General features: G+C 39.1%; 1 protein-coding gene across 1 annotated transcript in view; it reads left to right on the top strand.

Moving 5' to 3' along the window:
- Positions 1–16,209, top strand: part of LOC122696465 (alpha-fetoprotein-like) — a 47,419-nt gene that overhangs the window by 16,704 nt on the left and 14,506 nt on the right. The window contains 6 exon segments of the mRNA XM_043906492.1: positions 6,429–6,491; positions 7,912–8,044; positions 9,840–9,869; positions 9,871–9,938; positions 12,866–13,004; positions 14,326–14,552. Coding sequence (XP_043762427.1) covers positions 6,429–6,491; positions 7,912–8,044; positions 9,840–9,869; positions 9,871–9,938; positions 12,866–13,004; positions 14,326–14,552 — 660 coding nt within the window.

Below are 16,209 nucleotides of genomic sequence, written 5' to 3'. Positions count from 1 at the left end.
GAGTCTGACTCAACTGAATTGACTGAGCATGCAGGCACAGAACACATTAAGGGATGTGGGTAACAACTGGAGTTAAAATAGAAAAATCATTGACTAGAACACGCACTAAAATTCCTAGAATTCTGAGTCCTCAAATATTTACTTTGCCAGAACAGAGAGTGGGGTAAGGCCATAGCTTTTCCTTGGCAGCTATTGCAGTTGGCCATTGCTTGCTGAGGTCAGTGCCATGTTCATCTTGACCAGCTGTAAAGGCGTGGCTGTCACTGTGAATTCCATCCTGGAGACAGGCAATGTGAAGTTGTTCCTTGGACTAGTTTCTGTATGGCAAGAATCTCAACTGATACTGAGAGGAATATTGTCCTGCACGCTTAGAAGTCCTACTGGCTCTTCAGGACAGGCTCTCAGACTTCTGTCTGCATGAAGATTATGTGAATTTGGGGGGAAATTATGGGGAACTTTGAAGCCTATCCATTGTTGTTAAAACAAGACAAATTTGCTTAAGTCCTTTAATACATAAACAATACCTATTCCAAATTGGTAACTCTAGGACAGCTTCCATTATAGTCTATATTATGACAGACATGGGATTCCCTCGTAGCTCCGTCAGTAAAGAATCTGCCTGCAAATGCAGGAGACCTGGGTTCAATTCCTGGGTCAGAAAGATCCCCTGGAGAAGGAAATGGGTTCCTTCTCCCAGTCTAGTATTCTTGCCTGGGAAATCCCATGGACCGAGGAGCCTGGTGGGCTACAGTTAATAGGGTCACAAGAGTCAGACATGACTTAGTGACTAAACCACTGAAACCACATGCTAGAACAACCTCCAGTTATTTAATAGTATTGGCTAGTATTCTAACCAATATAAAATAACTATGGGTACTTCTAGCATTCCTGCTGTATTCCAGACTGTAAAGGTAACAGGTTTAGAGTTATTGGCTTCACAAAGATATTGTTTACATGTAATTTTTAATCCTTTTTTAGAGGTCATTTTGCTTTGTTTTAATTAGGGTGGATTCTGAACATTAGTAAATATTCTTTTATCTCCTAAAGATGATCATTTGCTTTATATTGTTTGACTTATCCATTGGTGAATTATCTTAAAAGATTTATTAATTTTCGCCCATCTTTACATTGCTCAAGTCAATCTCGTTTTACTCTATCTCTAGCCTTTCTCTCTCTCTCTGCCTTTCTCTATGTATATTATACATACATACGTTGAATTTTTGCATTTATGTTTAGATGTGAACTGGATCTGGAACTGTCTTTTTTGGCACATACTTTATCAGGTTTTGGTATCCAGTTATGCTCACTTCTAAGAAATGGATTAGAGTTATTTTCCTTTTGAATTCTCTGAAACAAATACTACTGTAGCCTATCTATTTTGTGAGGGTTTGTCTGTGAAACTGGAACAGGGATGGCGATATAACCTGGTGCGACAGCTTCTCCATTTCTTTTGTTATGGACTCATTTAAATGTTTTCTCAGCTAATCTTCATTATTCATGAATTCTGTACTTGTGAATTCACCTACAGGCCAAAATTTTTTTGTAACCCTGAAATCAATACTCACAGCACTCTGTGGTCATTCCCAGAAACTTGCGCGTGTTCAAAGCAGTGGAAATTTAAGTTGTCTGATGCACATGGTTCCAATTGCAAAAGAACAAGGCGATGGTCCTTGCTTTCCCATCGTAGCTCTTGTGCTGTAAAAAAAAAGTTCATTTAATGCCATGTTTTCTGCATTTCTGCATTTTTTGTTGATGATTTAGCTGTTTAAAATGGCCCTGCATATAACACTGAAGAATTGCCCAGAGTTTCTAAGCACAAGAAGCTGTGTTGTGCCTTGAAGAAAGACTGTATATTTTAGATAAGCTTTGTTCATGCATGTGTAACAGTGTTAGTGGCTGTGAGTTCAATGTGAATAAATCGTCAATACTCGAGTCCCCCTTATTTCCTGCTTTGCTTCCTAAGGTTTCAGTTAACCATAGTCAACGTCCATCTGAAAATAGTAAACAGAAAAATCCAGAAATAAACAATTCCTAAGTTTAAATAAACTGGGCACCATTCTGATCAGCAAGATGAAATCTTGTGCCATCTTGTTCCGTCTCATCTGGGAGATGAATCATCTCTTTGTCTAGCGTTTTTTGTGGATTAGTCACTTAGTCATATAGGTCACCAGATTGGCTGCCCTGGGATCAGGGTGCTTGGGTTCAAGTCACACATTGATTTCAGTGCATAAGCGTAATGATGCTGGCCAAACAGAAACTGTAAAGTGCATCCCTTAGGTGGAAAGGTGAAAGTTCTCCTTAATAGGGATAGAAAAAAAATCATATGCTGAGGTCACCAAGATCTATGGTAAGAACAAATCTTTTTATCTGTGAAATTGTGAGGAAGGAAAAATAAATTCGTGTTAGTTTTGTTGTCACACCTCAAACTGCCAAAGTTTTGGCTACAGTGCATGATAAGTGCTTAGTTAGTTAAGATGGAAAAGACATTAAAATTGCACAGTTAGGTATTTTGAGAGAGAGAGAGAGACCATATTCACATAACTTTTATTGCATTATATTGCTACAATTTTATTATGTTACTTTTATTAATCTCTCACTGTGCCTAATTTGTAAATTAAACTTTATCATATGTACGCATGTACAGGAAAAAATATAGGTTTGGTACTATCTGCAGTTTCAGGCATCCACTAGGGGATCTTGGAATGTCTCCCCTGCAGTAAACAGGGGTGGGAGGACTGCTGTATATTAAATAAGGAGTTTTTAAACAGAAACATACACAAAACAAGGGTTATCTCTTGATTTGTTGACGAACATGTGGCCAGAGATTTGTAGAAACTTTATCCTCTATTTCCTCTAGGGCAGATGATTCAATATTCACGAATTCAATGTTTATAACTACTGTGAATAATGAGACTCAACTATCCTTATTTTTGTCAGGGCTTGAAACATATGTTTTCCTTTAAAACTTCTCCTTCACTAGTATTTTCTCATTTAGAAATAGAGTTCTGCCTGACATTATTATTATTGGATAACTAAAAACATTGATTATGTAACTATACCTCCTTATCCCTCATGTATATATATCTTCTCCTTTAATTAATCAGTTTTGCAAAAGGATCGTTTAATTTATTATTCTTTTCCAAGATAGTGTTCTTGGAAAATGGAGCAAGACGACTCCAGTCTTACAAATAGGTGGAGCCTGATCAGAAGTGATTTAAATCATTTCTTTTGTTGCTGTTTTTCAGTTGCTAAGTCGTGTCCAATTCTTAGCAACCCCATGGACTGCAGCATGGCAGGCTCCTCCATTTTTCATCAGCTCCTGGAGTCTGTTGAGTCTGTTGATGTCTGTTGAGTCAGTGATGCCATCTAACTATCTCATCCTCTGCTGCTCCCTTCTTCTCTTGCCTTCACTCTTACACAGCATCAGGGGCTTTACCAGTGCATCTTTTTCAATGCCATTTCTCGGCCTGGCCTATAAAATCTCCTGGCCAAAACACTCCCAACCTGAAGGCAATGTTAGAATCTACAGGTGGATGATGTCAGAGCCTTTGCCAGCCTTGTTGCCAGAACTACTGCCCGCAGGCCTGATGCCTCCCCTTTCAACAGGACTTTATTGAAACAGATTTGATCCTAGTAAGCCACTGAGGGCAGGCTTATCTCCTAACTAATGTAGACATTCTCCCTATTGATCTCAACCTGACCCCATAATGCAGCTTTTACTTAACCACTCTCAGATCTAGACTTTTGGCACATTCTCCTTCTCTCCTGATCCCTTAATCTTCATCTCAACTAAAGATTCCCAGTAAGTTCGAAATATCCTATATATCATTTCCCAAGTATGTCATGGTCGTCACCTCTAAGACTCTTTATAGACCAACATGGATAATTCTAGTATGCTTTTTTCTTTCCATTTGTTTCCAACTAACTTATATTTGTCATTCAAGACTGAAATCATTCAAGACTTTATTCTGATCTTATCCAGTTGGGATTGCAATCTCTCTTTTCTCATCCGAAGTATAATATACATATTTCTCTAACAATTTATTTTATAATGCATTGTTTTGTTATTTAATTATTTAAACTCTCCAACTAGACCTGTGAGTTCCTTAAGTGTAGAGATTAGTTTGTTCATATATACATGTACTAATTTGTGTGTGTGTGTGTGTGTGTGTTTAGTTCAGTTCAGTTCAGTCACTTAGTTGTGTCCGACTCTTTGTGACCCTATGGACTGCAGCACACCAGGTCTCCCTGTCCATCACCAACCCCTGGAGCAACTCATGTCCACTGTGTCGGTGATGCCATCCAACCATCTCATCCTCTGTCATCTCCTTCTCCTCCCGCCTTCAATCATTCCCAGCATCAGGGTCTTTTCCAATGACTTGGTTCTTCGCATTAGGTGGCCAAAGTATTTCAGCTCCAACATCAGTCCTTCCAATGAATATTCAGGACTAATTTCCTTTAGGATGGACTGGTTGGATTTCCTTGCAGTCCAAGGGACTCTCAAGAGTCTTCTCCAACACCACAGTTCAAAAGCATCAGTTCTTCAGTGCTCAGCTTTCTTTATAGTCCAACTCTCAAATCCATACACAATTACTGGAAAAACCATAGCCTTGACAAGACGGACCTTTGTTGGTAAAGTAATGTCTCTGCTTTTTAATATGTTATCTAGGTTGGTATAGCTTTTCTTCCAATGAGCAAGCATCTTCTAATTTCATGGCTGCAATCACCATCTGCAGTGATTTGGAGCCCCCCAAATTGAAGTCAGCCACTGTTTCCACTGTTTCCCCATCTATTTGCTAAGAAGTGATGGGACCAAATGCCACAATCTTAGTTTTCTGAATGTTGAGTTTTAAGCCAGCTTTTTCACTCTTCTCTTTCACTTTCATCAAGAGGCTCTTTAGTTCTTCTTCACTTTCTGCCATAAGGATGGTGTCATCTACATATCTGAGGTTATGGACATTTCTCCCGGCAAGCCCAGCATTTCAAATGATGTTCTCTGCATATAAGTTAAATAAGCAGGGTGACAATATACAGGCTTGATGTACTCCTTTCCCTATTTGGAACCAGTCTGTTGTTCCATGTCCAGTTCTAACTGTTGTTTCTTGACCTGCATACTGATTTCTCAGGAGGCAGGTCAGGTGGTCTGGTATTCCCATCTCTTTAAGAATTTTCCACAGTTTGTTGTGATCCACACAGTCAAAGGTTTTGGCATAGTCAATAGGGCAAAAGCAGATGTTTTTCTGGAACTCTCTTGCTTTTTTGATGATCCCACGGATGTTGGCAATTTGATCTCTGGTTCCTCTGCCTTTTTAAAATCCAGCTTGAACGTCTGGAAGTTCACGGTTCAGGTACTGTTGAAGCCTGGCTTGGAGAATTTTGAACATTACTTTGCTAACATGTGATATGACTGTAATTGTGCAGTAGTTTGAGCATTCTTTGGCATTGCCTTTCTTTGTGATTGGAATGAAAACTGACCTTATCCAGGCCTGTGGCCACTGTTGAGTTTTCCAGATTTGTTGGCATATTGAGTGCAGCACTTTCATAACATCATCTTTTAGGATTTGAAATAGCTCAACTGGAATTCCATCACCTCCACTAGCTTTGTTCGTAGTGATGCTTCCTAAGGCCCACTTGACTTCTCATTCCAGGATGTCTGACTCTAGGTGAGTGATCACACCATCATGGTTATCTGGGTCATGAAGATCTTTTTTGTATAATTCTTCTGTGTATTCTTGCCATCAGAAAGATTCCCTGGAGAAGGGAATGTCTACCCCTCTCCAGTATTCTTGCCTGGAGACTTCCATGAGCAGTAGAGCCTGGTGGCCTACAGGCCATGGGATGGCAAAGAGTTGGGCACAGCTGAGCGACTCACACTTTCACTTCTACTTTTAACATACAAGTAAATATGTAAGTGTAATAGTAATATCATGGTAATGTATATAGAAAATGACAGAGACAAAATGTTTTCTCAACTGGGATCCTAAAACAATAACAATAGCAAGTGATAAAACTCTCTATTTGTATTTTGTTGGGCTAAACTTGAAAACAGTAATATAGTCCATCTTCCTTTAAGTTCTTTGAGAGCTGTGACACTTGAGTAAGGTCAAGTAGGGAAGCTTTCTTATTAGAAAGAGTCAGTATAACTGGCCTTTCTGATCTTTCAGTTTGCAAGAAAAAAGCAACATGAGGCCAAGTTTTTCTCTGCTTTTCTCAATAAAAATAAATATGTTCAGAATGAAGTCATCAAGAATAACTGCTTCCCTTTCTGTTTTATAGAGTCAGCTTATGAACTACATCTGCTCTAAACAGGCTATTCTATCTAGCAAATTCTCTCCATGCTGTGAACTGCCAGAACCATTCCGAGGAGAATGCATTATCAACTCGGAAAACGATGACAAACCTGATCTCTCACCCCTGCCCCTTCGCAGGTTTACAGAAGATCAGTCTGTATGCAAACAATTCACTGACAAGCAAGATTTCTTCCTACAAGAGTAATAAGGCTTTTTTTAAAACCTTAATAAAGGGATATTGTATTTATGGATTCTTTGGTAGAAGTTGCAAACTTGAATGATGGCAGAGGCTAGTCAATGATATCAGTCAATGGTTAAATGGTCAAGAGGATATGTTCTGTGTAGTCCAAGGTGGCAGCTACTATTTGGCTCTAACTACTTGTGGCCATGTGGGAATGTAGGCTTTGGGTGGTTGGATCAACTTTTTGGAGGGGAGTTGAAGGTCTCTTGAGTTCTAAATGTTGACAACCAATATAGGAATTTTTAAAAATGAAGTGAGTGTTAAGCGTGTGCAAGCTTTGCTCTGAGAGACTTAGAGTCATGTTTAAGTAAGGGCCTCAGATTAGTATGGCCAGCTCTTCTGATTATTTTAATATCTACTATCAAAGCTATTGCATAGCATTTCAAGATAAAAGAGATGGAGTACTAACATCTCTGGTGCCCATGCAGAAGTACTATTTATTTGGGTCATAAAGCAAACTGATTTCAAGATGAAATATTAAGATAGTATTACTTTGTCACTGAAATATTTCTAAAGTCACTGTGTAAAGTATTATTTGGAGCAACTAAATTCTAACAAAGCATAAAAATTTGAGTTTTCTTCAAAGTTTTCTGTTGAGTGACTTTAGTGATATTTCTGCAACTACATTTGACATTGGCTTATAAAAGTAAATGTCACTATCTGAACTCACTTTCCCTAGACTTGCATTTCGTCCTGAAAAAGTGGATAGGCACAACTTAGTGGAAATCACATTAGTCTGTGAGTTGGGAGACCTGAGTTCCAGTCTAATTCAGTCATGTATCTGCTTTGAAACGCAGTTCAAGCCATTTAACTTCCCCAGGCTTTTATGTTCCAACTGTAAACTGAGGCAGTTAGGTAAGGTCCCTCCTTAACGCACTTCAAAAATCCCTCCTGCAATTCTATGATTCTTTTAGAAGTATTTTAGAGTCAAAATTTCTCTTTCTTGTAACCCAGAAGAATGTATAGATTATGAACAAGGGGAAGATGGTGATTTAATACTTATAAAAAGTGTAATATTTATAAAATCTAGCCTCAAAGGTCATTAGGAAAAATGTTCTCATCTACACACTTGAAATGAATTTCTAGCAACAGTAAGGAGAGACCCTGAGCCAAGAACTAAAGTTTATCAGAATATTTTAGGTTCAAGTTTGAGTCTGCCACTCACTGTTGTGTGACTTTGGAAAAATCATGTAATTTTATTGATTTGGTTTCCTTATCTCAAAACATAGCCAGAAAAACCTCCCTGCCAGTCACCAAAGATTTTCAAATACCTTAAATTCAGTTAGAATATTGAATAAATCGCATAGATGGCTTTTGAAAGAAAAATATGACTTCAGAAACTTAACTGTTTAGTCTCTAATTTGCTTCATGTGGAAACAGGTTTCTTTATGAATACACAAGAAGACACCCAGAGTTGGCAGTTTCAGTCATTTTAAGAGTGGATGCAGTATATCAAAATTTATTGGGAAGATGCTGTAAATTAGAAAATCCTCTGGAATGCTATAGCCATGGGGTAAATTCCTTTTTTAAAAACCTATTTCTCATATTTGTGGTGTGATTACAAATAGAGAAAAGTCCAGTGCTGTTAGTAGTACCATGCTTTTATTAGATAATTATGCATGTTCTGATTGCAAGCATTACACAAAAACTATGATTTCTGTCTAAACCAAAGGTCACATCATTACACAGCAGCAACTCTCTGCATGAGTCACTGCCTTATAAATTCTGTGTTTTATGAAACATTCTCTGTACAATTTTCTCTTTTAAGTTTGCTTGGCCTGGTAGCAGGTAGCATGAAAGCATAGCCTGTTAGGGTGAGGGAAGGTTGAACATTTCCACCAAGCAGGCCTGGACACTGTCCCTATTTCAAGCCAGAAATCATACTGTTTGCAGGCAGCGGCTCCTGTTGTGCAGTTGACATGAAAAATCAGGTGACCTTACAAATCTCTGACCAGGTGATCTATCATCCACGGGTTACCAGGAGCCAGGAGGGTCTGGCTTTTGTTATGCTAATGAGTGGCTTGTGCATTGACAGAGAGATGGGGATAGAGGGCGAAGGCATTTCTTGTTCTGAGTCCAAGCAGGTACATCTGGCATCTTCCTGTTCCTGGAGAGAAAGCTAAATGAAGGTGATTTAGTCTTCTGTAGGTTAACAGCGGTCCCCAACCTTTTTGGCACCAGGGACCCATTTCATGGAAGACAATTTTTCTATGAACCGGGGTGGTGGGGAGGTGGGGGGAGATGGTTAGGATGATTCAAGCACATTACATTTATTGTGCACTTTATTTCTGTTATTATTACATCAGCTCCACCTCAGATCATCAGGCATTGGATCCTAGAAGATCTGGTTAACACCCTTTCAATGCATCACCTGTAGATTTCACAATCACCCTTATTATGATAATAATGGGTGTTTAGAGTTTACAAAGTAGCTTTACAACCAGGGTCCTATTTTATTCTCAGGGCAGCTTGGTAAGATAGGTAATGGCAGAATTACTAGCTACATTTTATAGATGAAAGTATTGGGTTTCAGAGGTTCAGGTGACTAGTCCAGTGCCACTCAGGCAAGAAGGGTTGAATCCAGACAAACAGTTTGCAAATTGGGTAAAATTTTTACTATTGAACACTGCTTATTAGAATCAGGTGGACTGGGTCTGATTACTTAAGATGATAACCAGTGTTCCTAGCGAAGGGCTAAGTCTGCAAGGTCAGTTGTATCTTCCCACTGGGATTTATTTGCACTGTTCAAGAACTTTTTCAATTTGTATTTAGCTCTGAGAATTCCATGTGATTTCCTTCAATGTGTATTTGTGGAATGCTTCACATCTGGTACGTGTTTTTATTAAACCTTACTTCTTAATATGTATCTATATTTTTATATCTACACCCATATCCCCATATCTGTACTGTTTATATAAAAATGCTGTGTTATTAAAAATAAGCAATATATACACGCATATTCTGATCAATTGAACTTTGATCTATAAATTACTTTTAAGGACCTCTTTCTGGCTTGATGAATGACTAGCTTCATACTTGTAAAATATGCCATTTAAACCCACAAATGAGTTCATATCAGAGGAAACTAAATATCAGTCTGGTTGTCCCACTTTTTTCCTCCACAAAGTACATGGCCATTCCTGTTATAGCAAATGTGTTTTTTCAACATTTCCAAACTCACTGAGTAAATAAAACCCTGGGTTTAGTAAAACAGTTACATTAAACTATTACAGAAGATGATTTTGCAATCTAACCTCAAGATATATTGTCGCAACAACAGGCAAACACTGATTATCTTTATTTTTCAGGAAGGGATGTTTCAAAGAGTGGTTCGTGAAAAGCCATGAGCGTGTGAAAAATCAGTGTGATGTACGTGAGAAATTAGGAGATAGTAACTTTCACGACAGGTATGCTTCTAAGATGTTGTCCAGACTATGTCGTTTTTGTTAACTTTTGCTGCTAAGAGTTGCTAAGAGTCTATATTCAACCTTAAAACCTCAGAGGCCAGGGAAAAAATCAGTTCCAAATTAACCCAGCTATCCTTATCTTGATAAGATACTTGACTACATAACTTTGTGTGCTTTTGCTTTGCTTTTTGGTCCAGTTTCCAGATTCTAATCAATGCCCAGAGGTTAGGGAGCCAGCAGCCCTGACCCCCTTCTGCAATCTCATAGGAGCCTCTACCTTTCACCTGTACATTTAGCTTGGGGCTTTGCCTGCAATTTGGAGTCAAGGCTGCAACAGAGATCTGATATAGGGTTGCTTTGTCAGTTTCAAGTCAGGTCACCATAGCACTACAGTATTTTCACCATCAAGAGGTGGAAATAAATGGATACCTTAGTTATTAGTCAGGGAGTGCACAAAAAAACTCTGTGTGCAGAGAGCCTGGCAAATCCCATTTATGTCAAAGATTGTGTGCATGTGTGCTCCGTCACTTCAATTGTGTCCAACTCTTTGTGACCCTACGAACCGTAGCCCACCAGGCTCCTCTTTTCATGGGATTTTCCAGGCAAGAATACTGGAATTGTTTGCTATGTTCTTCTCCAGGGAATCTTCCCAACCCAGACATTGAACCCAAGTCTGTCTGGGTCTCCTGCATTGCAGGCAGATTCTTTACCCACTGAGACACTTGGGAAGCCCATGTTAAAGATTAAGATATAAAAAAAAAAAAAAAGGCCAATTTTCAGTAATGTTTAAGATGTTACTAGTATAGTCTACTTAGAAGCAGAGTGCTGGGGAAAAATTCGGTTTGATATAGTGTTCATAATACTGAACTTAAATGACTGGAATAATGGAACCAGAGAAACTATTCTCATTTCAGACAGAATATTTGTTTTTATTTTCTTTTAACTGTTGTGTTTGTTAATGTCTAATTTAAGGATTAGACCCATGGCTCTCATACTTCAGAGTGCATCAAAACTACCTGGGAAAAAAAAAAAAAAGACCACTTGGAGGATTTGTTGAAACACAGCTCTCCTCTAGAGTTTCTGAGTCAGTAAATCTGGGATGGTGCATGAGAATATGTATTAATGTTTCTAACAAGTACCCAGGGGTACTGATCCTGCCAATCCAGGGGTCATACTTTAAGAAGCAGCTACATTATTTCCCTAACTCCATTATAATATAAATGCAATAAATGATTCTGATATTCTGTTGTCCGGTGCTGTAGTCTTTCTCATTCAAATTTTCCCCTGTATTCCTCAGTTCCCACCACCACTCTCCTAGTCCAGGCCACCAGCCTCTCTCACTTGAATGACTGACATGGCTTTTCCTTCCCCGACTCTGCCTCTTGCCACCTCCAGTTGATTCTTTATAGAGCGACCGTAACGATCTTAAAAGCATTGTAAAGCTGCTTCTTTTTTTTTGTTTCATTTTCTTTATATGGTTAGAATCTCTCTTTGGACTCCTTTTGCTTTTTTTTTTTCTTTTCTCTTTCTTTTTTTTCTTTTTCTCTCTCTCTTTTTTTTTTTAATTAGTTGGAGGCTAATTACTTCACAACATTTCAGTGGGTTTTGTCATACATTGATATGAATCAGCCATAGATTTACAGGCATTCCCCATCCCGATCCCCCCTCCCACCTCCCTCTCCACCCGATTCCTCTGGGTCTTCCCAGTGCACCAGGCCCGAGCACTTGTCTCATGCATCCCACCTGGGCTGGTGATCTGTTTCCCCATAGATAATATACAAGCTGTTCTTTCGAAACATCCCACCCTCACCTTCTCCCACAGAGTTCAAAAGTCTGTTCTGTACTTCTGTGTCTCTTTTTCTGTTTTGCATACATGGTTATTGTTACCATCTTTCTAAATTCCATATATATGTGTTAGTATGCTGTAAGTTCTTTATCTTTCTGGCTTACTTCACTCTGTATAATGGGCTCCAGTTTCATCCATCTCATTAGAACTGATTCAAATGAATTCTTTTTAACGGCTGAGTAATATTCCATGGTGTATATGTACCACAGCTTCCTTATCCATTCATCTGCTGATGGGCATCTAGGTTGCTTCCATGTCCTGGCTATTATAAACAGTGCTGCAATGAACATTGGGGTGCACGTGTCTCTTTCAGATCTGGTTTCCTCAGTGTGTATGCCCAGAAGTGGGATTGCTGGGTCACATGGCAGTTCTATTTCCAGTTTTTTAAGAAATCTCCACACTGTTTTCCATTTTCCCCTCTTTTCAATTTCCAATCCCCCCAATTAAGAAAAACAAAACCTCACTCAGTGACTTTCTAAATGCTCCACCCTTACTTTCACTCCCCTTCACCTGGGTCATTTTTAGTTATTGTCAGGATCTCAGCTCACATGTCATTTCCTTTGGTAGGCCTACCTGACCTCCCTGGGGTGGAATTAGATGCCATTCTATGTACACCTAGCATTCTGTGTTCCTCTCACCACCCCGAGTGTACTCTTTTATCTTCCCAACTAGGGCATGAGCCCAGGAGAGCAGTAAATGTTTCCTGATCGCTGCTGTAGCTTCTGTTCCTACACATCGCAAACAACCAATACATGCCTTAAAGACCTGTGCATATATTTATTTCAGGAGCTGTTTACTCTGAGTCTGATTTTGCAGTCACCCACATTAGCTATCATAGCATCCTTGATCCTATGTAGAAAAAACTGGATCAGCATGGAGCAATGTGTGATGTGGAAAGAGAATTCTAGGTCTACTGAAGAAGCTATTGGACCACTGAAATAGGATCTAAAAGAATAGACTTAAGCCCAGTTTAATAACTTGCTCATCCCAGATAAATATCAGATGATGACAAACACTTTGTAGAATTCTTCATTTGAGGCACAGAGTCATCTCCAGGAATAAGAAAACGTTATACTTTCAGGCTCATAGTCCTTTATACGAAGAAAGCCCCACAGCTGTCTGCTCAGGAGTTGATTGTTCTCACGAAGAACATGGCAGCTGCTGCCAGCAAGTGCTGCCCACTGGATCAAGAGCCCCAGTTTGTCTGCATGGAGGACTCGGTAAGCACACCCTTGACTGCACGTTTGCCTGTCGTGGGAAGTTCTCAACTCCAGGCCCCAGCATCAATCTCAGGTCGGCGGACCCATCTGTGAGTTGTCACTGGACCCTAATAATTCTGTCCTTGGGAGAATTTCTTTCTGGTCTGTTCATGCCAATAGTCTTTGATTGACAGCAAGGGTAAGACCCTCACTTTGCAAAAACTGGGGATGTCAGATTCATCAGACCTTTGCCTGGATCATATCTCAAGATCTATTCCTTGGATTTTCAAGTCAACAAAAGTGATTTTGCTGATTTCAGACTAACTCATCCTAATAAAAAATGTAGTAAAAAAAATAGCCAGTTTTCCTCTGTGTATCTCCTTTACTCTCACACGATTATCCTACTCACAACACTTCCAGCACCAGATGTGTGAGTATTTTTTCTGATAAAATATAATTGTTTTGGTTGCAGATTTAAAATTTTTATTATCCAGCTCTGTCTTCCTTTTATTTTAAATTTTTATTAACAATCATGCCTTCCTTAGGGAACTCGTGGTTTATATCCCTAAAACCTTGCTTTTAGGTGATCTTTTTGGTTACTGTGAAAATGGATAAACTCGTAAACTGAACGCTGGTACTCCATGGTTTCAGCCACTTCATCCCCACATACACAAGTGACAGGGCATTTGTGTGGTCATACTCAGAGGGGCCTAGAGCAGGCTTGCAGCCAGCATTAGAGTAAGTATCAGACACCACAATGGGAGCAAGGCAAGGTGACTGTTCTAGAAGGAGACAAGAAAATGAAAGAGGTAACCGAAAGAAGATTCAGGGATTCCTTTCACCATTCATTTACTCATTTTTTCCAATAATTCAACAAATGTTTATACAGGATTTGCCATATACCTTTGATGGTGGTTTGATGGTGATTACCAATGCCCAGTTATGAAACATAGAAACACATTGGATTTGAGCTTTTTAAGTAATAAATCCAATCATCAGTCTTATATCTGGATCAAATTAGCAGTTGTGTTGACCAGAGGCTTGATTTTAACTTGATACAGCATAAAGAACTCCTGCCTCAAGCCAACACTTGTCTGTAAACTGGGCTGGGAAGGAATTTGAGAAGTGGGGTTCAAGGGAACTCACTTTGAGGATAATAGGAAGGTGCAGGTCAAGGCTGAGAACTAGGCTTCACCTGACACTCTTGCTCTTTCCCAGATGATAACATTCAGGCTGAGTTTAGCAAAAAGTAGAATTTGAGAATAGTTTTCTATGGATAAAAAAAAATAATCCTAACGACCACAAAACTTATGGCTCTTATTTTAATTCTTTTCTGGGGCAGGCAAAGTTAATTCTTGGAGCTTTATGCAGAAGGCACGAGACGGAGCCCATCAATGCTTCTGTGGGTCACTGCTGTGATGACGCGTATGCCTTCAGAAAGCCTTGTTTTGATGACCTGCAAGTCGATGGAACTTACATTTCTCCACCATTATCCTGTGACCAAGTCATCAACCTTAAAGAAGACTTGTGCAAAGCTCAAGAGGAGGAATTACAGACTGAAAAGCAAAAGTAAGGGTCTTTTTGTACACACAGCAACAGCAATGACAAAGGCACAATTAATTGAAATCACTCCACCTCCTGACATTGGGCAGGTTCCCCTTTAAAGCCCACCCTCCCTTCCTACCCTCCTCACATGCCCCGCATCTTGTCCTCAGGAGAAGGGAGACTGGTCCTCATAGTTCTTTCTTCCTCAAGATCAACAGAAGTGCTAGCTTATTTCTAATTGAGTTATTTACTCTAAGACTTGCTCTTGCAGGGTCTAAATATTACTAGTCCGAGAATATCGTCTTTCCAAGCGAGGCCAAGGTTTTGTTGCCTTGAGAATAAGCATGTTATCGTGGTCGGCAAGCACAGGGTTGACACTTGTTCTATCATAGTATTTAAAATTCATAAACCAACTGACACTTGAAGTCCTTTCTTAGCTCCCAAAATGAACTGATCACAATCTAGTCTTTAAACCTTTTCGGTAAGCATCCAATGATCATTGTAACACTTTGTTAACCATTCTTTTTTTAGCCCAGGCTAATGTGAACATATAATACTTTACTTTTAGAGTTCAAGATTTGCTTCCCCTTGAGGAAGTTTTCTGGTACAAATAGGCATCCTTTATGTATGTTATCTCACCAAATCCTGACCACAGATTTAGGAGGTAATGTCGTTACCCCATTTTAATTGTGAGGGAATTGAGGCTAAGAAGGCAAGAAGAACTGGTATGAGATCATGCAGTAGGTAAATAAGTTGCTGAACTGGAATTTGTACCCAGGTTATTTGGCTCAGAGCACGTGTGCTTAACAGCCAACATGTAGCTGTTAGCGTGCCCTCGTCAAAGGGCTATAATGCTGGTTACAATTTTTAAAGCTTGAAACTCTTCGTGTAAAGGCTAGATAATAAAAAGTGTGAAATACTAGGAAGCATCCCTGTTCTGGTGAATTCATGGTGTTTCCTGTATGGAGAAAGTAATAACATAGAGACTGATAATGTAGAGATTTTTAGAATATTCTGGAAAAATACATACTGGGAATTAAGAGCGAGGCTGGACAAAGCCCTCTATTTTCTGGGAAGTGGTAGGGGTTCTCTCCTATATAGTTCTGACTGATTGCCAAAGCATAAGTTCACATAGACATGAAAAGAAAAAAAAAAAAAATGAAGGGATTCCTGAAAGGAAAAGACAAAATTCAGCATGATTATAAAGAGAAGGCAGAAATGAAGTCGCGCAATAAGATAGAGAAAAATAGAAAGAGAATGCTGGTTCAAGAGAAAAGAATTTAAAATACAGTGAAGAAAAATACAGGGTTGAAGGGTTAAGACTTAAGATAGGAGGGTTAGACTTAAGATAGTTAAGATTAGAGTGTGCTTCAAATGAAAGGATGGATAGATGTAATGAAAATAAAAGATCAATATCATTGAAATGAAGAGCCGGAAACAATTTGGTGTTGAGGATTAAAAATAGGATCTAAGATTTCAAAAGGTAAATTGAAATATTGAAAACTAAAGGAATATATAGAATTAGAGGAATTTTTATTTTTATTTTTATTTTTTGGGGGAATTTTTAAATAGCAGTCAGGTTGAGAGGTAGAGAGATGGGGAGGTGGAGGTGGGAGGGAGGGGAGAGGAGATAAATTCACTGCAAGCAGATCACAAGTATGTGACAAATTATGGGAGGCTT

The sequence above is a fragment of the Cervus elaphus genome, chromosome 6 (genome assembly GCF_910594005.1).
Source record: "Cervus elaphus chromosome 6, mCerEla1.1, whole genome shotgun sequence".
Taxonomy (NCBI): Eukaryota; Metazoa; Chordata; class Mammalia; order Artiodactyla; family Cervidae; genus Cervus; species Cervus elaphus.
This window is presented reverse-complemented; position numbering and strand designations above follow the sequence as displayed.